Here is a 16,322-nt window from a genome sequence, read left to right on the forward strand (position 1 = left end):
ATTAAATGTATTATTTCTATTTTGTAGCTACTGTAAATTCTTTTTCAGGCATTTTATGGCTAGTGTTTAGAAATGCTGCTTGTCTTTGTGGCTGATACTACACCTTACCTAAATCTGTCAATTCTAGGTGGTTTGAATCCTCTATCCTCACCTGAGGTTGCCCTTCTGCTACCCAGCATGCTCTTGAGCTTTTAAATGAACACTTTTGCTTGCTGGACGCCAGAGTCTCGTTCTAAATTATTTTATTGTGGAGACCAAGGAAAGAGGCTGGCCTCCCTCATAAACTTGCCCTATTCCAGCACTGACTCAAAGTTTTCATGAGATAGCTCAGAGGATTGGGACGTAAGGTACCAATACTGAGTTATGAGAGACCTAGCCTAGGAATCTTTGAGCAGCAGTAAGCAGCTTAAATGGAGTGGTTTTATTGTCACACCACAAACCTGGGGACAGAAATGACAGTGGCTACTGCAGTGTCTTCTGATGTCATTGGGACCTATGCTCCTCCTGATGACCTGGGCTCCTAACACTCACACGGCAGTTCACAACTGTCAGCATCAGGGGATGTAATGTCCACTGTGTGCAGACATACATGAGGGTAATCACCCATACACATAAGAAAAAAATTTGTTAAAAATCAGTTTTTTAAAAAGAGCAAGGATAGGTAGTGGTGGTGCATGCCTTTAATCCCAGCACTCAAGAGGCAAAGGCAGGCAGATCTCCGTAAGTTCAAGTCCAGGCTAGACTACAAAGCAAGGTCCAGAGCAGCCAGGATGGTTGGTTACACAGAGAAACCTAGTCAGGAAAAACCTAAATTAAATAAATAAACAAATAAATAAAAAACGAGAGCACTCTTCCTTATATTTAACCCACATCAGTCTGTAACTAATTTCCAGGGATAGCCATCACACAAACAAACTAATCCATAGTCCATATTGCCAACTGAGATGCAGCAAGTATGGACACAATGATGTTAACTGCACAGGACTCCACACTGCATTACAAGTAGGAGTCAGCTAGCTTTGGCTGTAACTCCACACCACAGATCCCACAGCTAGTAATGAAGTCACAAGGCACTATCTGAGCCTGAAAAACACTTTGTCCTATCTTCTTCTTCTCTTCTTCCTCTTCTTCCTTCCCCTTCTTTTCCTCTTCTTCCTCTTTCTCCTCCTCCTCCTCGCCACTTCCTCCTCACCATGTAGCCCTGTCTGTCCTGGAACTAAGTATGTAGACCAGGTTGCCTTGAACTCACAGAGATCTGCCTACCTCCCAAGTACTGAGATTAGAGGTTTGTACAAAGTCCAGCCAACACTTGCTTTTGTCAACGTTTCATTATTGGGCTCTAGTCACACAGAACAACTACATATTATTATCTTTCACCTTAACTTTCTCTCTGTTCTTAACATTGTTCCTGTAGAAGTGGCTTTATGTGGACAGAGTAGGCTTTCAGAGACCCAGAAGAAGATGTAACTGTGCCTTGTATTAGCTATGTGACTGTTTAGACTAAGAGCTTCCTGACACTCCTTATCACTGTCACAAGTAGATGATATTTTCCAAATTGGTTGTCAAAGCAAACATCACAGGTAGCAGAGTGCAGAAAGTGTATTACTTAGGATTCTTATAAAACCTGTCCTCACAGCAACTCAGAGAATTAGTAAATATTTATTTATCTCCAGAAATAAGACAGTGCTTCAGCCCCACAGAAGCAGGATGCTCACCTTAGGAGGGACCACTTCATGAGCTGGGTGTTATCAGACTCTCCAAGTCATAAAGTAGGACATGCACAGCAGCAGTCTGTTATCAAATGGAAGTGGTATATACGTGGTTGAGTCTGAGCAGACCTGAAGGTGCAAGCAAGTTACATGAAGAAGTTGCTCAAATACCTATGGCTTCTACTCCTGTTACAATGCCATCTGCTACCAAGCATGTGCCTATAGTCTCATGGGGTGTTCCCTATCATCGGCTGACTGAAGAAGAGAAGACTAGGACCTGGTTTACAGATGGCTCTGCACGTTATGCAGGTACCACCCAGAAATGGGCAGCTGCAGCATTACAACCTCTTTCCGGGACAGCCCTGAAAGATACGGGTGAAAGAAAATCTTTACAGTGGACAGAACTTCAGGTACACATGTAGTACACATGGTACTACATTTGTTTGGAAGAAATGGCCAGATGCACGACTGTTCGCTGACTCATGGGCTGTGTAGCCAATAGGTTGGCTGGATGGTCAGGGACTTGGAAAGATCACAATTGGAAAATTGGTGAGAAAGACATCTGGGAAGAAGTATGTAGATAGATCTCTCCAAATGGGCAAAGGATGTGAAGATACTTGTGTCCCGTGTAAATGCTCACCAAAAGGTGACTTCAGCTGAGGAGGAGTTCAATAGTAGATAAGTAGATAAGGTGACCAGTTCTGTGGATAGTCAGCCTCTTTCCCCAGCCATCCCTGTCATTGTTTAATGGGCACATGAACAAAGTGGCCATGGTGGCCGAGATAGAGGTTATGTTTGGGTTCAACAACACTGACTTCTACTCACCAAGGCTGACCTGGCTACAGCTGCTGCTGAATGCCAGGTCTGTTAACAGCAGAGACCAACACTGAGCCCCAGATATGGCACCATTCCTCAAGGTGACCAGCCAGCACCCTGGTGGCAGGTTGACTACATTGGACCACTTCCTCTGTGGAAAGGACATTTTGTTCTTACTAGAGTAGATACTTACTCTGGCTATGGATTTGCCTTTCCTGAACATAATGCTTCTGGCAAAACCACCATACGTCGACTTACAGGAGCCCTGGTCATTTTGGGCTTCTAATGCCCTTGAACCAACAGGCTAAGAACAGAATAAGTGTTAGGAGGGGTGATAGATCCAGATTACCATGGGGAAATTGGATTGCCTCTCTACAATGGAGGTAAGAAGGATTATGTCTGGAATGTAGGAGATCCCTTAGGGAATCTCTTAGTACTAATCCATGTCCTGTGATTAAAGTCAATGGGAAACTACAACAGCCTAATCCAAAGTATGACAAAGGACACAGACCCATCAGGAATGAAGGTATGGGTCACTCCTCCAGGAAAAGAGCCAAGACCTGCAGAGGTGCTTGCAGAGAGTAGAGGAAATACAGAATGGATAGCAGAGGAAGGTAGTTATAAATACTAGTTAAGGCCACGTAACCAGTTGAAGAAACAATGATTATAAAGTAATATGAATGTTTCTGTTCTATTTTGTTAAAAACACATTTTCTTCCAATTTCTTTAACATCAATTGGTATTTAAGTTGAGCTACTAAAAGGGACATTGCCTCATTGTAAATTTACAAATGTGTTTGCAATTGTATGAGGAATAGTTATATCATGTTAGGCATATTCATGACCTTGTTATTGTCTCATGTGAACATAAGTTATTATTTGTGTCACGTTGACAAGGGGTGGATTGTAGTGGCTATTCCTGGTTGTCAATGCAGAGTTGGAAGGCTCACCTGTAATCCTGATCTTGAGACTGGAAGATACAAGTTTTTGAACTAAATCTTGGCATGGAGATCTTGAGTCACAGTGGCTATGAATCTCAGGAGACAAAGTCAAGCAGATCTCTGAGTTCAAAGTCATCAGTCCCAGATCCAGGCTGTTGGTACACACCTTTAATCTGGGCCACACCTGCTGGAGACCTACGTAGAAGACATTGGAAGAAGGAAGACTCCCCTTCGCTTGCTTGCCTTGTGGGACTGAGCAACTGCTAGATCCTTGGACTTTCATTCACAGCTGCTGTTGACCATTGTTGGGGAGTTGGACTACAGACTGTAAGTCATCAGCACATTCCCTTACTATATAGAGACTACCTGTACGTTGTGTGACTCTAGAGAACACTGACTAATACAGGAGCATCGGGATCTATCTCCCAAGTAACTGAGATTCATGGGTGGAGAAGAATCATGCCTGTGCTAAAGTAACTGAGAGGCATGTGTGGCTTCAAAAGAAGTTGAAACTTACTGAATGAAAAACTAAAGCATATAAAAATAAATTATTTTTTATTTTCAAATATAAACCTCAAATTGGACCACTAATCCAATTCCTGTTAATTCAGCCCCCCCACCACAGTGAACAAACACCACAGACCATTACCCTACTGGAAGGCAAGTCCACTCTTCCAGCCAGAAACTGTCAGGTGCCCACTGAGAAAGGGGCAGGCAATCAGAAATCAAACAAAACGCAAAAGGCACCTACAGTAGTCTTCATTATGAATAGGACGAGTAAGGTTCTCAGTCTGGCGCTTGCAGGATTTGGTCAAAGTAGGTAAAAGACACCAACAAAAAAGGCCTTTTACCAGACTCTTGGTCTGTGGAATAGGGAAAACATCTGCCTAGATGGTTACACTCTGAAGGAGGCAGACCAGAAGGGGACAGGGCTGGTTCCTTCTTCCAACAGGAGTCTCTTACTAGCTATGGTTCTTCCTTGCTCTCTGCAGGTAGAGGGGCTCCAAAGATCCTGGCAAGGAGCCCTCGGTTGGATCGGGCCTGGTCCTGGATGGTAGCCAGCCGAGCTCGTTCCCGCCCTCCTGGCCGTGCTGCTTTCCGGTCCCTCAGCTCCTGCTCAGTAGGACGCTGAGTAAATGTCCAGGAGCTATTTGGTCGAGTAGCATCCCCATCAGCTGCAAGGAAGCGTTGTCCCTGTTCTACATTTCGAAGATAGAAGTCAGTCTCTCGCTTTGCTTGGGCGACCTCTGCTCTCAGGCGTTGCCTTCGTACCTGGCGCTCAAAGGCAAGGTGTTCACTGAGGTGGGACCAAGTAAAACGATGCAAAAACTGTGTGCAGGAAAACAAAAAAAAAAAGTCAAGATAGGGAAGACCAGAACAGGAGAAGAAACCGGGAGCTGCTTAGATCTAGCAAGGAGGATAGGGTGTCATGGGCTGGAGGTAAGAATCAAAGTGTGGCGGGGAAACCCAGACCCTCACCTTGAGGTTCCACAGGTCATAACGGAAGGGACTGCGCTTGCGGGCGCCCATGGGCGTGTTATGCAGACTGGCTGCCACTCGCTTGGCTATGCGCTTGTCTCGAAACTCCACCCAGCCTTCGGTATAGTCCTTGCTGTATTTAGCTCCCTTCTTTCCTCCAGCGGCTGCGGCTGCCTTCTTTTTGCGTTTCACAAAGCGGTCTGTGGGCCAAACACAACGCACACCCTGGTCAAGCACCCACTGAGACAAGCCTCAGTTTGGCCAGAAGTCCAAACCTGCCTGTTTAGGTGCCGATTTACCGTTGTTGATGGAAAAGGGCTGTCTGTATGGTGCAGCTTCTCCTTTAACTCATTCCTCCCGTCAAATGACAACTTTCTGAACTTAATAATGGCACCAGTCCCCACCTCCAATTCCAAATTGTGCATGTCAAGAGGTGTAGGAGACTGAAGGAGGCTAATCATACAGTTTCAGGGACTATTTGAAAATCGAGGGGGCTGGAGAGATGGCTCAGTGGTTAAGAGTACTGACTGCACTTAACCTCTTTCAGAGATCCTGCATTCAATTCCCAGCAACCACGAGGTGGCTCACAACTATCTGTAATGGGATCTGATAACCTCTTCTGGTGTCTGAAGACAGCTAGAGTGTACTCGAATAAAAAAAATAAACAAATAAATCTTTTTTAAAAATCGAGGGTATCTTTCAGGCCTTAGTTATTAGAGCACTATCTGTATCCACTCACCCTTTCCATTTTCCTTCCCCGCGCCTGGTATCTAAGGGACGTGTTACATGCTTAGCAGCTAGTAGGGAGCCAGAGCCTTCCAAGAGCCAACACCCCACGCCTCATACGTGTACCGCCAAGAAAATAAGTCATGCCCGCCTGCCTGCATCGCCACCCTCTCCTTTTGACGCAGGGCTTACCCTCGGCCTGGAAGAAAACGCGTCCCACCTCGCCGTAGGCGCTGAGCAGGTTGCGTACGTGCAGGGGCCGGAATCGCGGCGGGACGTGGCCCAAGTACACAATACCCGGAACAACCTTTTTCTTCTTCTTGCTGCTACTGCTGTTGGCCGCATCCTCGGCTTCCTCCTGCTCCTCCGCCGCCTCTGCATTCAGCTCTTCCTCTTCCTCCATCGCCGCCTTTTGCTCCTCTACCAACTCTCTTGCCTTCACCATGGCAGATATGGGGAGCACGACAGCCGTAAATCTGTCGCTATCTGATGACGTACATCCTGCGAGCCAATCTGCGGTTTGGGCGCAAGTGACGTAAATCCTGAGTGCCGTTCTACGGCGGGGCGGGGCGGGGCGGGCAGACGGGACAAGGCGGGGAGGGGAGGGGCGGGGCGGGACGGGGCGGGACGGGGCGGGACGGGGCGGGACGGGGCGGGACGGGGCGGGCGGACGGGGCGGGACGGGGCGGGGCGGGGCGGGGCGGGGCGGGCCCAACAGACTGGACTCTAAAGAAGGGGTGGGAGCCGCAGGTTGTGGGTCCTGGTAGAATCTTAGTCGAGCGCAACCCTGATCTGAGACAAGCTCTCACGAAATATTTTTAATTTTTTAAAAACTGCGTATGAATGATTTTTGCCTCCAAGCATCAAGAGCGTGCCCTAGTGCCTCTCGCGGGATTTTTGCAGACCAGTGTTAGGAGAGTGTGTTGTAGAGACCAAAACAGCGTCTTCTTCCAGGACGGTGGTGCGAATGTGGTTGAAGGGATAACTCACATGTTAAAAAAGTTTTATGAAGTGCAACTTGTAAACTTCAGTCTGAGCTTTGAAGTTTTAATTATTTGAAGTTTCAACTGAGTTTTAAACATTTTTAAAAGTTTTTGAAGCAGCTTATAAATTTGCACATATACTTTTGGAATTTTAATTGGAGTTGCGGTTTTAAAATTTCAAACGCGCCTTTAGTAATTTTACACTTCGCCTTGTGAATATTTAAATCTGTAAATGTATGAGTAAAAAGCTTGTTTGACTACTGTTGTGTTCGAATCAATTGCAAGTTGATGAGTACAAGTTCTCAGTTCAGCTCACTGCCCCGTGCAGCCTCGGAACAGCCGCCAGGGGGCGCGGTCCGTACACCAGCTGGCCGCCTGCGTCACTAAGAAGTCGGGTCTCGCTGTTGGGACCTTAAGGCCCAGCTCAGTGGCCACAGCTATGCTTCAGGCTCGTAAGAGCAGCTGATGACTATCGAGCGATGCTGCTAGAAATGATGTACTAACCTTCCCTCCTGCTTTACCGACGGAGCCCAAGATGACGCTGAGGACTTAACTTTTCCCTCACCAAAGCCCTACATAAATTTTTTATCCTTCGTCGTCACGAAAATTATAGAAGACAGAAGCCAGAGCAACGGTGTCCGCAGACTCTGGGCGTTAATTTGTAAAGTTCAGGTGCGTCTGAGGACCTAATAACTAAAGCTGACTTTGGGGACGTTCACTGAAGAGAGCTTGCTGTTGGTTACCTCTGCTCCTTTTATTAAAAGTGAATGTGGAGAGAAAAGACCCCTGCTTTTCATTTTTAACTATTTCACCAGCAATGGTGACACTTGAGAGCGTCTTACAGAGTTCAAAACATTGAGAGCTGGGGGAGGGGCACATGTAAAGAAGATACAAGAGTGTGATGGCTAAGTGGCAACACCTGTTGCTTTCTCTACTTTGTATGTGCTTGAAATTATTGTTAATGGAATGTTTATACACATTAAACGTCAAGTCAACCGGAGGTAGTGGCAACCCTGTAATCCTCAGCTCTTGGGAGATGGAGAAGAAAGGAAGTTCCAGACCAACCTGGGTTACAAGAGAGACCCTTTGAAATTTTTGTAGATGAGCATAGAGCGGATCGTGAAGAATCTTTGAGTCGTCAATGAATGAACTTGCGAATAGTCGTGTAAGGAATCTTCTCTTCGTTACCCCTTATCTTGACCCAGTCTGGATTTTGTGAAAAATAACTGCTTCTGGCAATTCAAGGAATACCTTAATCGTTTTGTTTCTTTGTACTGTTGGGCAGCTGAGGTTTGTTTATCTTACCTCAAATCCTACGATTGAGTATTTCAAGTAACATAGGTTCACTGCATTCTCCAAATTTCCTTGAAAATCCTAGTACTCCAACCATCAAAAACTCACTCCTTCGAGCCGGATTCGAACCAGCGACCTAAGGATCACTCCACTAACACCCTACAGTCCTCCGCTCTACCAACTGAGCTATCGAAGGAAGATACCTGGACTTTCTTTAACATTTGTAAAATAGTTGGTGGACTTGTTCTGATTCATATTGAAATACGAGAAAAATTTTTGGGGGATACTAGGATATTCTAAAACTAATTTAGCTAGTGATCCTTCAACAGGTGTTTAAGAACACGTTTGAGTTGAATGCTTTTAATGTATAAGTGTTTTACAGATTTCCAAAAACTGCTCCTAAGAATGTTCACGAACCCTTCCAGACAGGACCATCCACTCCTTTGTTGCCCTTTCCCTGCTGTGCTGTCCACTCTCAGCACCTCCTTTATTAGAAATAGTGAAAATGGCAACATAGACAAACAATACCATCCTGAAGCAGAGCTAGTGCCCACTTCAAGGAAACTCGTGATTCTCCTTTCTGAACAAGGAAAACCAGGGGTAGACACAAATGCATGAGACATAATACTTGAGAGGCCTTTGACAAGTAGTAAGGAGTAGTACATACTATTTTTCACAATTGTAATGGAACAAATAAATGAAACCTCCCTCCCTCTCTCTCTCCCTCTCTCTCTCCCTCTCTCTCTCTCTCAAGCAAAAATTTGAACTATTTCATTTTTAAGTGTGCTGTCATGCTCGGCTAGCAAATACCTACAGTGCCATTCAGTTTCCTGATCCTAAGAGAGAAAATGAATCTGCTAGGAAAAACAAGAAGCCATCCGGGGATATTTTTATGGAATATATAAGTTTCGAAAAATTTGGATATTATATACATTATGGCATGTTTCTGGCGTGTTTATATATTTTTGCAAATGTTAAAGAGTTCTATAACATCTTCCTTCGATAGCTCAGTTGGTAGAGCGGAGGACTGTAGAGCACTGATGGGGTGATCCTTAGGTCGCTGGTTCGAATCCGGTTCGAAGGAATATTCTTTTGAAAAGATGGTGACAATTCTAAGATTTTCAAGGAAATTTGGAGAATGCAGTGAACCTATGTTACTTGAAATACTCAATTGTAGGATTTAGGGTAAAATAAACAAACTTCACGAGCTGTGCTGTACAATACAAAGAAATAAAATGATTAAGGTATTCCTTGAATTGCCAGAAGCAGTTACTTTTCACAAAATCCAGACTGGATCATGAGAAGGGGTAACGATGAGAAGATGCCTGTACATATAAACAGCTCTATTAAAAAAATCGTCTCACTAAAATGAAAAGCTTAAGCTAAATGTACTTTATAGGCATAAACCTAACTCTTTCAAATATGAATTTGTAAAGATTGCTTGATTACTGAAGTTCTTATTGCATTTTATATTATCTTTTGATGGCATTAAAAAACACCTCCTTCGAGCCGGATTTGAACCAGCGACCTAAGGATATCAGGGTCATAACCTACAGTCCTCCGCTCTACCAACTGAGCTATCGAAGGGAGGTACAGAATCTGTTTGACTTATCAAATAGATGGTTATTTTGTTCTATTTTCTGACTTACTTTAGATGCAGGTAACCATCAGGAAAATCTTTTAAGGCCTTCAGTGCCCTTGTCCTACGGTGCTATCCTGTCTCTTTAGGGGCTCCTCTCCCTATTAAAATGGAAATGGCAGCGATACCATAGATAGACAATACCATTCTGAAGCAGAGCTGTTGCCCAGTTCACCTTAGAAACGAGGAAATCAAGAGTGAATGCAAAAGCATGAGACACGAAACTTAAGAAGTTTTTGCTATGTGTTTTAGATTGGTTTCAATTGCTGTGTTAAAATACTATGACCATAAGCAACTTGGGGAGGAAAGGGTTTATTTAACTTAAACGTCTTGATCACAGTCCAGCATACGGGAAGCCTGGGCAGAAACTCAAGCAAGTCAGGTACTTGAAGGCAGAAAATGAAGCAGATGACATGGAGGGGTGCTGCTTACTGGCTTGCTCACCGTAGTTTGGTCACCCTGCTTCTCATATAACTCAGAACCACTTGCCTAAGGGTGGCATCACCCACAGTGGGCTGAGCCATTCCAACCAATGGTTAATTATGTAAATGCTCCCACAGACTTGCCTACAGGCAAATCTGATAGAGGTATTTTCACAACAGAGGTCCCCTCTTCCAGATGGCTTAGCTTATGTCAAGTTGAGAAAAGCTAATCACAGCGAGTATTTAGTAATGCCCTGGCCCATGTTATGATGCACAATTACACTGGAGCAAATACACATAACATACCATAACAACACATAATTGAAACTTAATACATTTAATCACTCCATCTTTATGCTGCTATGCTTGGTTGGTGCTACTCAGCTTCCTGGTGCCTGAAACAGAAGAGCACCACGGGAATGCATAGGAAGCCATCCAGGGAGATTTTTATTTGTTGGAGTTTATAACTTTTAAAGTTTATTAAGTATGAAAAGTTAGGAGCAGAGACTGCATAGGAGAGAAGCTGGAGAGCTGAAGGAAGGCTGTAAGGAGCTGGAGCAGTCTAGGTGCACCAGAAAGCCTCTGAGAAAGAAAAACCATACACCACCAACAAAATCAGACGCTGGAGACATTTACAAGCTCTGCCTAGTCTCCTAGGGGAACAGGGAGAGGGTCCCTCTTTTATGACCTTACACCGACCTTTTCTCAATACTACCGTCCCAGATGAAACGACCACACATTTTAGGTATGTGTAGAACCGTCGCAGGTGGGGCAGAGTGTGGTGGGGACACACTATGCAAAGGGATTAAACTAATAATGGCTTTATCTGGGAAACGGTACGTTACGTTTTGCTTTGCGGTAAGCTTGGTCCAGCCTCATAAAATTTTTTGCTAAATGTCAAGACCACACGGGACCCCACTGTCTGTCGCATATATCTAATTCATGGTTTAAAAAAAATAAAAATTAAAAAAAAAAACAAAAACCCAAGTATTGTGAACAGAGGACACATTCTACATATTCTACAAGGAGGAGAGCAGGAGGGATAAGTCCAGATAAGTCTAAACGACTAAGTACCCATCAAAACACTTCTCCTTCGAGCCGGATTCGAACCAGCGACCTAAGGATACCTCAAGGGAAAGTTAAGCCCCCTACAGTCCTCCGCTCTACCAACTGAGCTATCGAAGGATATAAGTAATGTCTACTTAATAATGTTATCTGGTCTCGATTTTGCTTTTGCTTTGTTAACGACATAACTATTTCTCTTAGGTGTCCTCAAACATTGGACACACTCTGTATAGTGATGCTCACAGTTTCAGGAAAACCAAAACCTAGTGAGGTTCCCTGTCCTTGACCCTCTCCTAGATGTTCTGTAGCCGGCTTGTCCTTTCTCCATTACATCCTTTCTCTTAGATTTATCTAGGTTTTCTAGATTAATGATATGGTTGCATCAAGTATGAAACAACTGGAAAAGCTAGTTGTGGGTTGTAGACAGCCATGGCCAGTTTATTTTGGTACTTGGGTATTTCTTCCTGAAAGTCGGGAGGTGGCACCATTTAGCAATTGCCAAAACTTTAGTGTGAATTTTCAGATATTCCTTATCTTCGACCACAACTGAGCGTTTGGGAAGTTAACAATCAATCTAGTGTTACTGGAACCCCAAAATTTGTTCCTGCTAAAAAACCTCATTAGTGGGAGTGTAATCTTGCAGCAGATGGATCTGTGCCTTGGGAACGGGTTAGCCTTTCCATCCTCTTCCACGCCTACACTTGTCATAGTCATTTGAAAGATAAATCGAGGCCAGATTGGGCAGATTGTGTCCAGTAAGAAGGAAGAATCTAGACAGTGATGAATGTCAGGCCAAGTCTGACTCTGAGAGGAGTAACAGTGGGTTTCTATACACAATTTCAGCATCTGAGATTTAAAATCTCTTACGCGGAGGGAGCTTCTTCCCACAGAAAGCCATTCTCCTGTTGTCAATCCTGACTGTAATGAATAAGCAAAAGAGAAAAGTAAGTGTTGAGGGTGGTCTGAAGACGCTGGTAAGGCCTCCATGCACAGCTCAGAGATAGAGGGTCAGGTTTGGGGATGTGTGTTTCTTTTTCTTTTCTTTCCTTTTCCTATTTGTTTATTCATTTATTCCTTCATATTTACAGAACCTTGTTTTCTAGCTCTGACTAGCTGGTATTCGTAAAGTAATCCAGGCAGGCCTCCAACTCAGCATTCCCATCCCCGCTGCTGAGACACACCACCCCACAACCGGTCTAGAATCACTGACTTAAATGGTTCGCTTTCTTTCTTTTAGTTCTTATTATCTTGCTCCGATTTTATTGAGTTTTTAAAAACAAACATTAAGCACACAAGCGGAAGTCTCTTTGATAAGCTTTCAGAAGAAGAGGCAATTGGACCTGTGCTTGTTGACTAGGGACCTCACTCACCACAGTCCGATCTAAAACCTGGAACATCATGACTTCGGGTTCCTCTTCGACTATACAGTGAATTTCAGGCCGTCGAGGGCTAGCTATATGGCCCTACCTCAAAATTACCAGCGTATCGATATTTACTTTGGAAAATTAAGTTTGAAACTCCTCGAAATGGTGCCTGTAGAATTCAAAGGAAAGAAATTAACCAGAAACAGACGTCATCAGTCTTGGCCATGTGGCCTCCGGCAGTAATTTAAAGAAGAGAGAGAAAGAGAGAGAGGAAGAAGAAGAAGAGGAGGGGGAAGGAGGAAGGGGGGGGGAAGGAGGAGAAGGAGGAGGGGGGAGGAGGAGAAAAGGAAAAAAAGAAAAGAAAAAAAAGAGAAAAAAAGCCAGACAAAGGACTGACCTTGAAGAGCGAGTCTACTTGAATTGTAGAGATCAAAGAGTCGATTTCTGGACCCAGTTGCGTCAGTCGTGGAAGTTAGAAGACGTGAAGGATATGAGGATTGCTTCGGACCAAGAAGTGAGCCAAAGTCGAGCCTAGGGAACTAGATTATTTTTCTCGGCCGAATGTTTTATTCCGATCTGGCATCTGGTTTCTGTGCACAGGGTCCCAGCATTAACTTCTTGCCAATCCCAGCACCGTTGTTTCAGTGATTTCTGCGTCCTGGCCCATTTGTACGTACCCCTGTGTGGTCCTCGGAACTGGGAGGTACCCGGCACTCTTCCGTGACCACCAAGCCACAATCTCACACTTTTAGCTTCGTTTTGCTATGTAAAACAAGATGGCCTCAAGAGAGGGCAATTCTCCTTGCCTTAGGACTTCTTTCTTCCCCTCCCCTACAGTTCTGGGATTATAAAACATTACACCTAATCCAGGAAACTCTTTCTTAAATACTCTAACTTCTATACTTCCGTTTTTATCATCTTGTCCGGATTTAATTGGACTTTAAAAAAAAAATAGAATCAACAAACACATTAATACCCCCTCCATCCCCCTTCCCCACCCCCACCCACACACAATCTCTATTTGATAAAACTGAAAACACCAGCTAGCAGTGAGTTACATCCAGATATCAAAAAGGAGCAAGGTAGCAAGCAGCTCCTGCCAGAAGGGGAATTAGCTCAAATGGTAGAGCGCTCGCTTAGCATGCGAGAGGTAGCGGGATCGATGCCCGCATTCTCCAGTTTTGCATCTGCCCGTTTCTTTTCCCATCATACCTTGCTAGAATAAGAACAGCCAACTCGGTCACTCTAAACCTACAGAGTTACATTTCAGAGGTTCTTTCTGCAATCCGGAAAAGCCTAGTTTCTACCACACACTGTCCTCCAGGAAATGGCCGAGTTCTTTGAGATTTCTCTCTCGGCTTCCGAGGTCTGGAGTTTTGTTACTGTCGAGAGAATTTCCAACCCTACACTTCCAGTAGTTCTATCTTAATATACTCTTTTATTTCACGTATTTCCTGTTTTCCTATCACGTTCTCAACAGCTGTAAGCAAACGCATTCCCTTTGTTAATGAGACAGTGAAGCGTAGATCGTATATAGCTGTGTTTGAATCTAGGTCATTTGTTTTTTTGTTTCAGTTCAATTACCGGTACTGGAATATCCAGAAATATAGTCCAAGATACGGAAAGAAATGTAGGACTCTATGTAGGTTGGAACTTATTGCGCCTTGCAGAAACGCCTAATCCAGGACTATTTTGTATTCGAGGCCCAAACGTTATCAAAAAAAAAAAAAAAAAAAAAAAAAAAAAAAAAAAAAGAACTGTTTTTCTTTTGCTCACAGCTCACTTTCAAAACACGGGATCATCCGGAGTTGCCAACTCACACCGGCCTGAAACTAAAAATCTCGTGGTTTTTCATGCTTCTAATTACACCAAAACTTGAAAATAATTTGTTAAGAGAATAAATGTTCTGATACATGAGATGGAAGGTACAAGAATTTGCAAAGCACAAACCCCTTGTAAACTTTGATGTATTGAACTAAAATCTTCGTCAATTACTTTGTCTTAGTTGATATTAATCGCTTCTCGTTGACTCTCTTCCACAGGTAACTGATTTTGCGAGCAGGAGTAACATAGTTTAAAGGAATTAGCACAAAATTAGCATATATGTTCTACTGATATGTGAGATTTCCTTTGAACTAATCTCCTCTTGCATTTCTCCCCTAAAGCTGCCATTTCGTTTCCAGCAATGCTATTTGTTTGGTTTGGTTTGGTTTGGTTTGTTTTTTTGAGAGAAACACTCTAGCAGCGTTTTAAAGCCCTTGCAGCACATTAAAATCACCTGTAGAACTTTTGAAATTAGCGTCGCCCAGGTTGTAAAATGTCTCCAGGTCATTCTGATATACACCAATTTCCCCCCAACCTCTTGAAACAAACAAACAAAACCATCGTAACATAATTAAACCAAGAAGCTTGAATGAACAGGATTTCCCTCCTGTCTAGAGGTGAAAGGAAGCTGCAGGCTGAGAAACTTGCGACTGAGGTCCAGGTGCGGAGAACTGTCTGACCACTGGAGGGCGCGCGTGCCCCACCGATTACCCACAGGCCCTGGATTCACTCTTGCCCCTAAACCTCGGGCCTACCCGGCATCTCCCGTCCCTTTATTCAAGGGCACAAGGATCTCCAGGGGTGGGGTTATGTGGACTATGACGTCAAAGCCTGCTTGGAAGTATTAAAAATCATTACAGAGAACAATTGTTAAAACTTACATTCACTTCTCTGCACATCGAGAATAGTGTTGGGCTCATTCAGATACAGAAAATGAGACTCATTTCTCACGGGAATGCCCCACCAACGCTAAAAAGTACAGGTTCCTTCGAGCCGGATTCGAACCAGCGACCTAAGGATACCCGGAAGGCACACCTACAGTCCTCCGCTCTACCAACTGAGCTATCGAAGGACCCACGTGCAGCCACTTCCTTACTTGGGATGCCATCTCTGCGTGAGGTTAGAGTCTATCTTAATTATTATGCAAGTAATAGCTGCCTCTAACTTTTTAATTTGTATTCACTCATCCTCTTATTTTATTTCAATACCTCTTCAGAACCAAATTTCTGCGACTTGGACCCTGAAGAAAATGGAAGTTTAAAAGCCAAGGAACCAGAAGCAAAGTTATTAAGGACTTTGAAAGGACCATCTTTTACTGCGGTGAATTTAAACAGCTCATTTACCCTCGTTTATCAGCAAGATTTGAGACGTGTTAGTCCGTAGTTGCAGCAAAACTCTATGGTTGGTCCGATGTGGTTGAGTATATTTTTAATCCCAACACCAGGGAGTCAAGAGTAGTGAGATCTCAGTGAATTCCAGCCCCAGCCTGGTCCACATAGTGAGTTCAGGACCAGCCAAAGTGAGAGCCTGTGTAAACAAACAGAGATGAGAAAAGATAAAGATGAATAAAAATAAGACAATGGGGGGGGGGGGAGAAACATACTAAAATGTTCTTTAACTGACATTGGTCTTTGTCGATTAACAAGGAGACCACATTAACTCTTAATTTAAAAATGACCATCAAGATGAAGTTAATATAGTTTTAAATTATCAGTCTCCATACTGGGTTAAAGTAGAATTCAAATGCAAATTAATTTGATAGTATTAGATTTCCTTCCAGCTTCCCTTGAGATCATGAGGAGCTCCAAATGACGTTTATTCTTCCTTCTTCATGACAGAACACATCTGACATCAGAAATCTGTCTTATTCTTCTCCAGATTCTATTAAAGATCATTGTGTTGTTATACAATGGAGTCACAGACATAGGCAAACAATCCCCCACGCCAAACTAGACAACTAGCGGACTAGCAGTGTCCACTCCCCTGTGGTTCTCTGCTATGTTTCAGTGTTTTGTGGATTGTGTTGTTTTGTTTGTTTATTTCCCTGAACAAGACTAAGAAG

The 16,322-nt window shown here is 43.8% G+C and overlaps 1 protein-coding gene, 1 long non-coding RNA gene and 6 other non-coding genes across 8 annotated transcripts; 2 read left to right on the plus strand and 6 right to left on the minus strand.

Annotated features, from left to right (window-relative positions):
• Nucleotides 1–4,003: 4,003 nt before the first annotated feature.
• On the minus strand, nucleotides 4,004–6,145 carry LOC117702197 (activator of basal transcription 1-like). The gene is made up of 3 exons (XM_034493467.2): nucleotides 5,863–6,145; nucleotides 4,945–5,144; nucleotides 4,004–4,794 (listed from the first exon to the last, which is right to left on the minus strand). Exons 1-3 carry the CDS (start codon nucleotides 6,113–6,115, stop codon nucleotides 4,432–4,434), a joined length of 816 nt encoding a protein of 271 aa, XP_034349358.1. The 5' UTR covers nucleotides 6,116–6,145; the 3' UTR covers nucleotides 4,004–4,431.
• A 1,909-nt stretch (nucleotides 6,146–8,054) lies between these two features.
• On the minus strand, nucleotides 8,055–8,142 carry Trnay-gua (transfer RNA tyrosine (anticodon GUA)). The gene is given in 2 exon segments: nucleotides 8,055–8,090; nucleotides 8,106–8,142. It is a non-coding gene; the product is annotated as a tRNA-Tyr (tRNA).
• Nucleotides 8,143–8,942: 800 nt separating this feature from the next.
• On the plus strand, nucleotides 8,943–9,030 carry Trnay-gua (transfer RNA tyrosine (anticodon GUA)). Its single transcript is given in 2 exon segments — nucleotides 8,943–8,979; nucleotides 8,995–9,030. It is a non-coding gene; the product is annotated as a tRNA-Tyr (tRNA).
• A 416-nt stretch (nucleotides 9,031–9,446) lies between these two features.
• Trnay-gua (transfer RNA tyrosine (anticodon GUA)) lies at nucleotides 9,447–9,533 on the minus strand. The gene is given in 2 exon segments: nucleotides 9,447–9,482; nucleotides 9,497–9,533. It is a non-coding gene; the product is annotated as a tRNA-Tyr (tRNA).
• A 1,563-nt stretch (nucleotides 9,534–11,096) lies between these two features.
• On the minus strand, nucleotides 11,097–11,192 carry Trnay-gua (transfer RNA tyrosine (anticodon GUA)). Its single transcript has 2 exons — nucleotides 11,156–11,192; nucleotides 11,097–11,132 (listed from the first exon to the last, which is right to left on the minus strand). It is a non-coding gene; the product is annotated as a tRNA-Tyr (tRNA).
• Nucleotides 11,193–11,694: 502 nt separating this feature from the next.
• On the minus strand, nucleotides 11,695–13,206 carry LOC143433870 (uncharacterized). Its single transcript, XR_013070342.1, has 3 exons — nucleotides 12,834–13,206; nucleotides 12,443–12,605; nucleotides 11,695–11,990 (listed from the first exon to the last, which is right to left on the minus strand). It is a non-coding gene; the product is annotated as an uncharacterized LOC143433870 (long non-coding RNA).
• A 335-nt stretch (nucleotides 13,207–13,541) lies between these two features.
• Trnaa-agc (transfer RNA alanine (anticodon AGC)) lies at nucleotides 13,542–13,614 on the plus strand. Its single transcript has one exon. It is a non-coding gene; the product is annotated as a tRNA-Ala (tRNA).
• Nucleotides 13,615–15,244: 1,630 nt separating this feature from the next.
• Trnay-gua (transfer RNA tyrosine (anticodon GUA)) lies at nucleotides 15,245–15,332 on the minus strand. Its single transcript is given in 2 exon segments — nucleotides 15,245–15,280; nucleotides 15,296–15,332. It is a non-coding gene; the product is annotated as a tRNA-Tyr (tRNA).
• Between the last annotated feature and the right edge of the window lie 990 nt (nucleotides 15,333–16,322).

This window comes from Arvicanthis niloticus, unplaced genomic scaffold, assembly GCF_011762505.2.
Source record: "Arvicanthis niloticus isolate mArvNil1 unplaced genomic scaffold, mArvNil1.pat.X pat_scaffold_565_arrow_ctg1, whole genome shotgun sequence".
NCBI classification, from domain to species: domain Eukaryota; kingdom Metazoa; phylum Chordata; class Mammalia; order Rodentia; family Muridae; genus Arvicanthis; species Arvicanthis niloticus.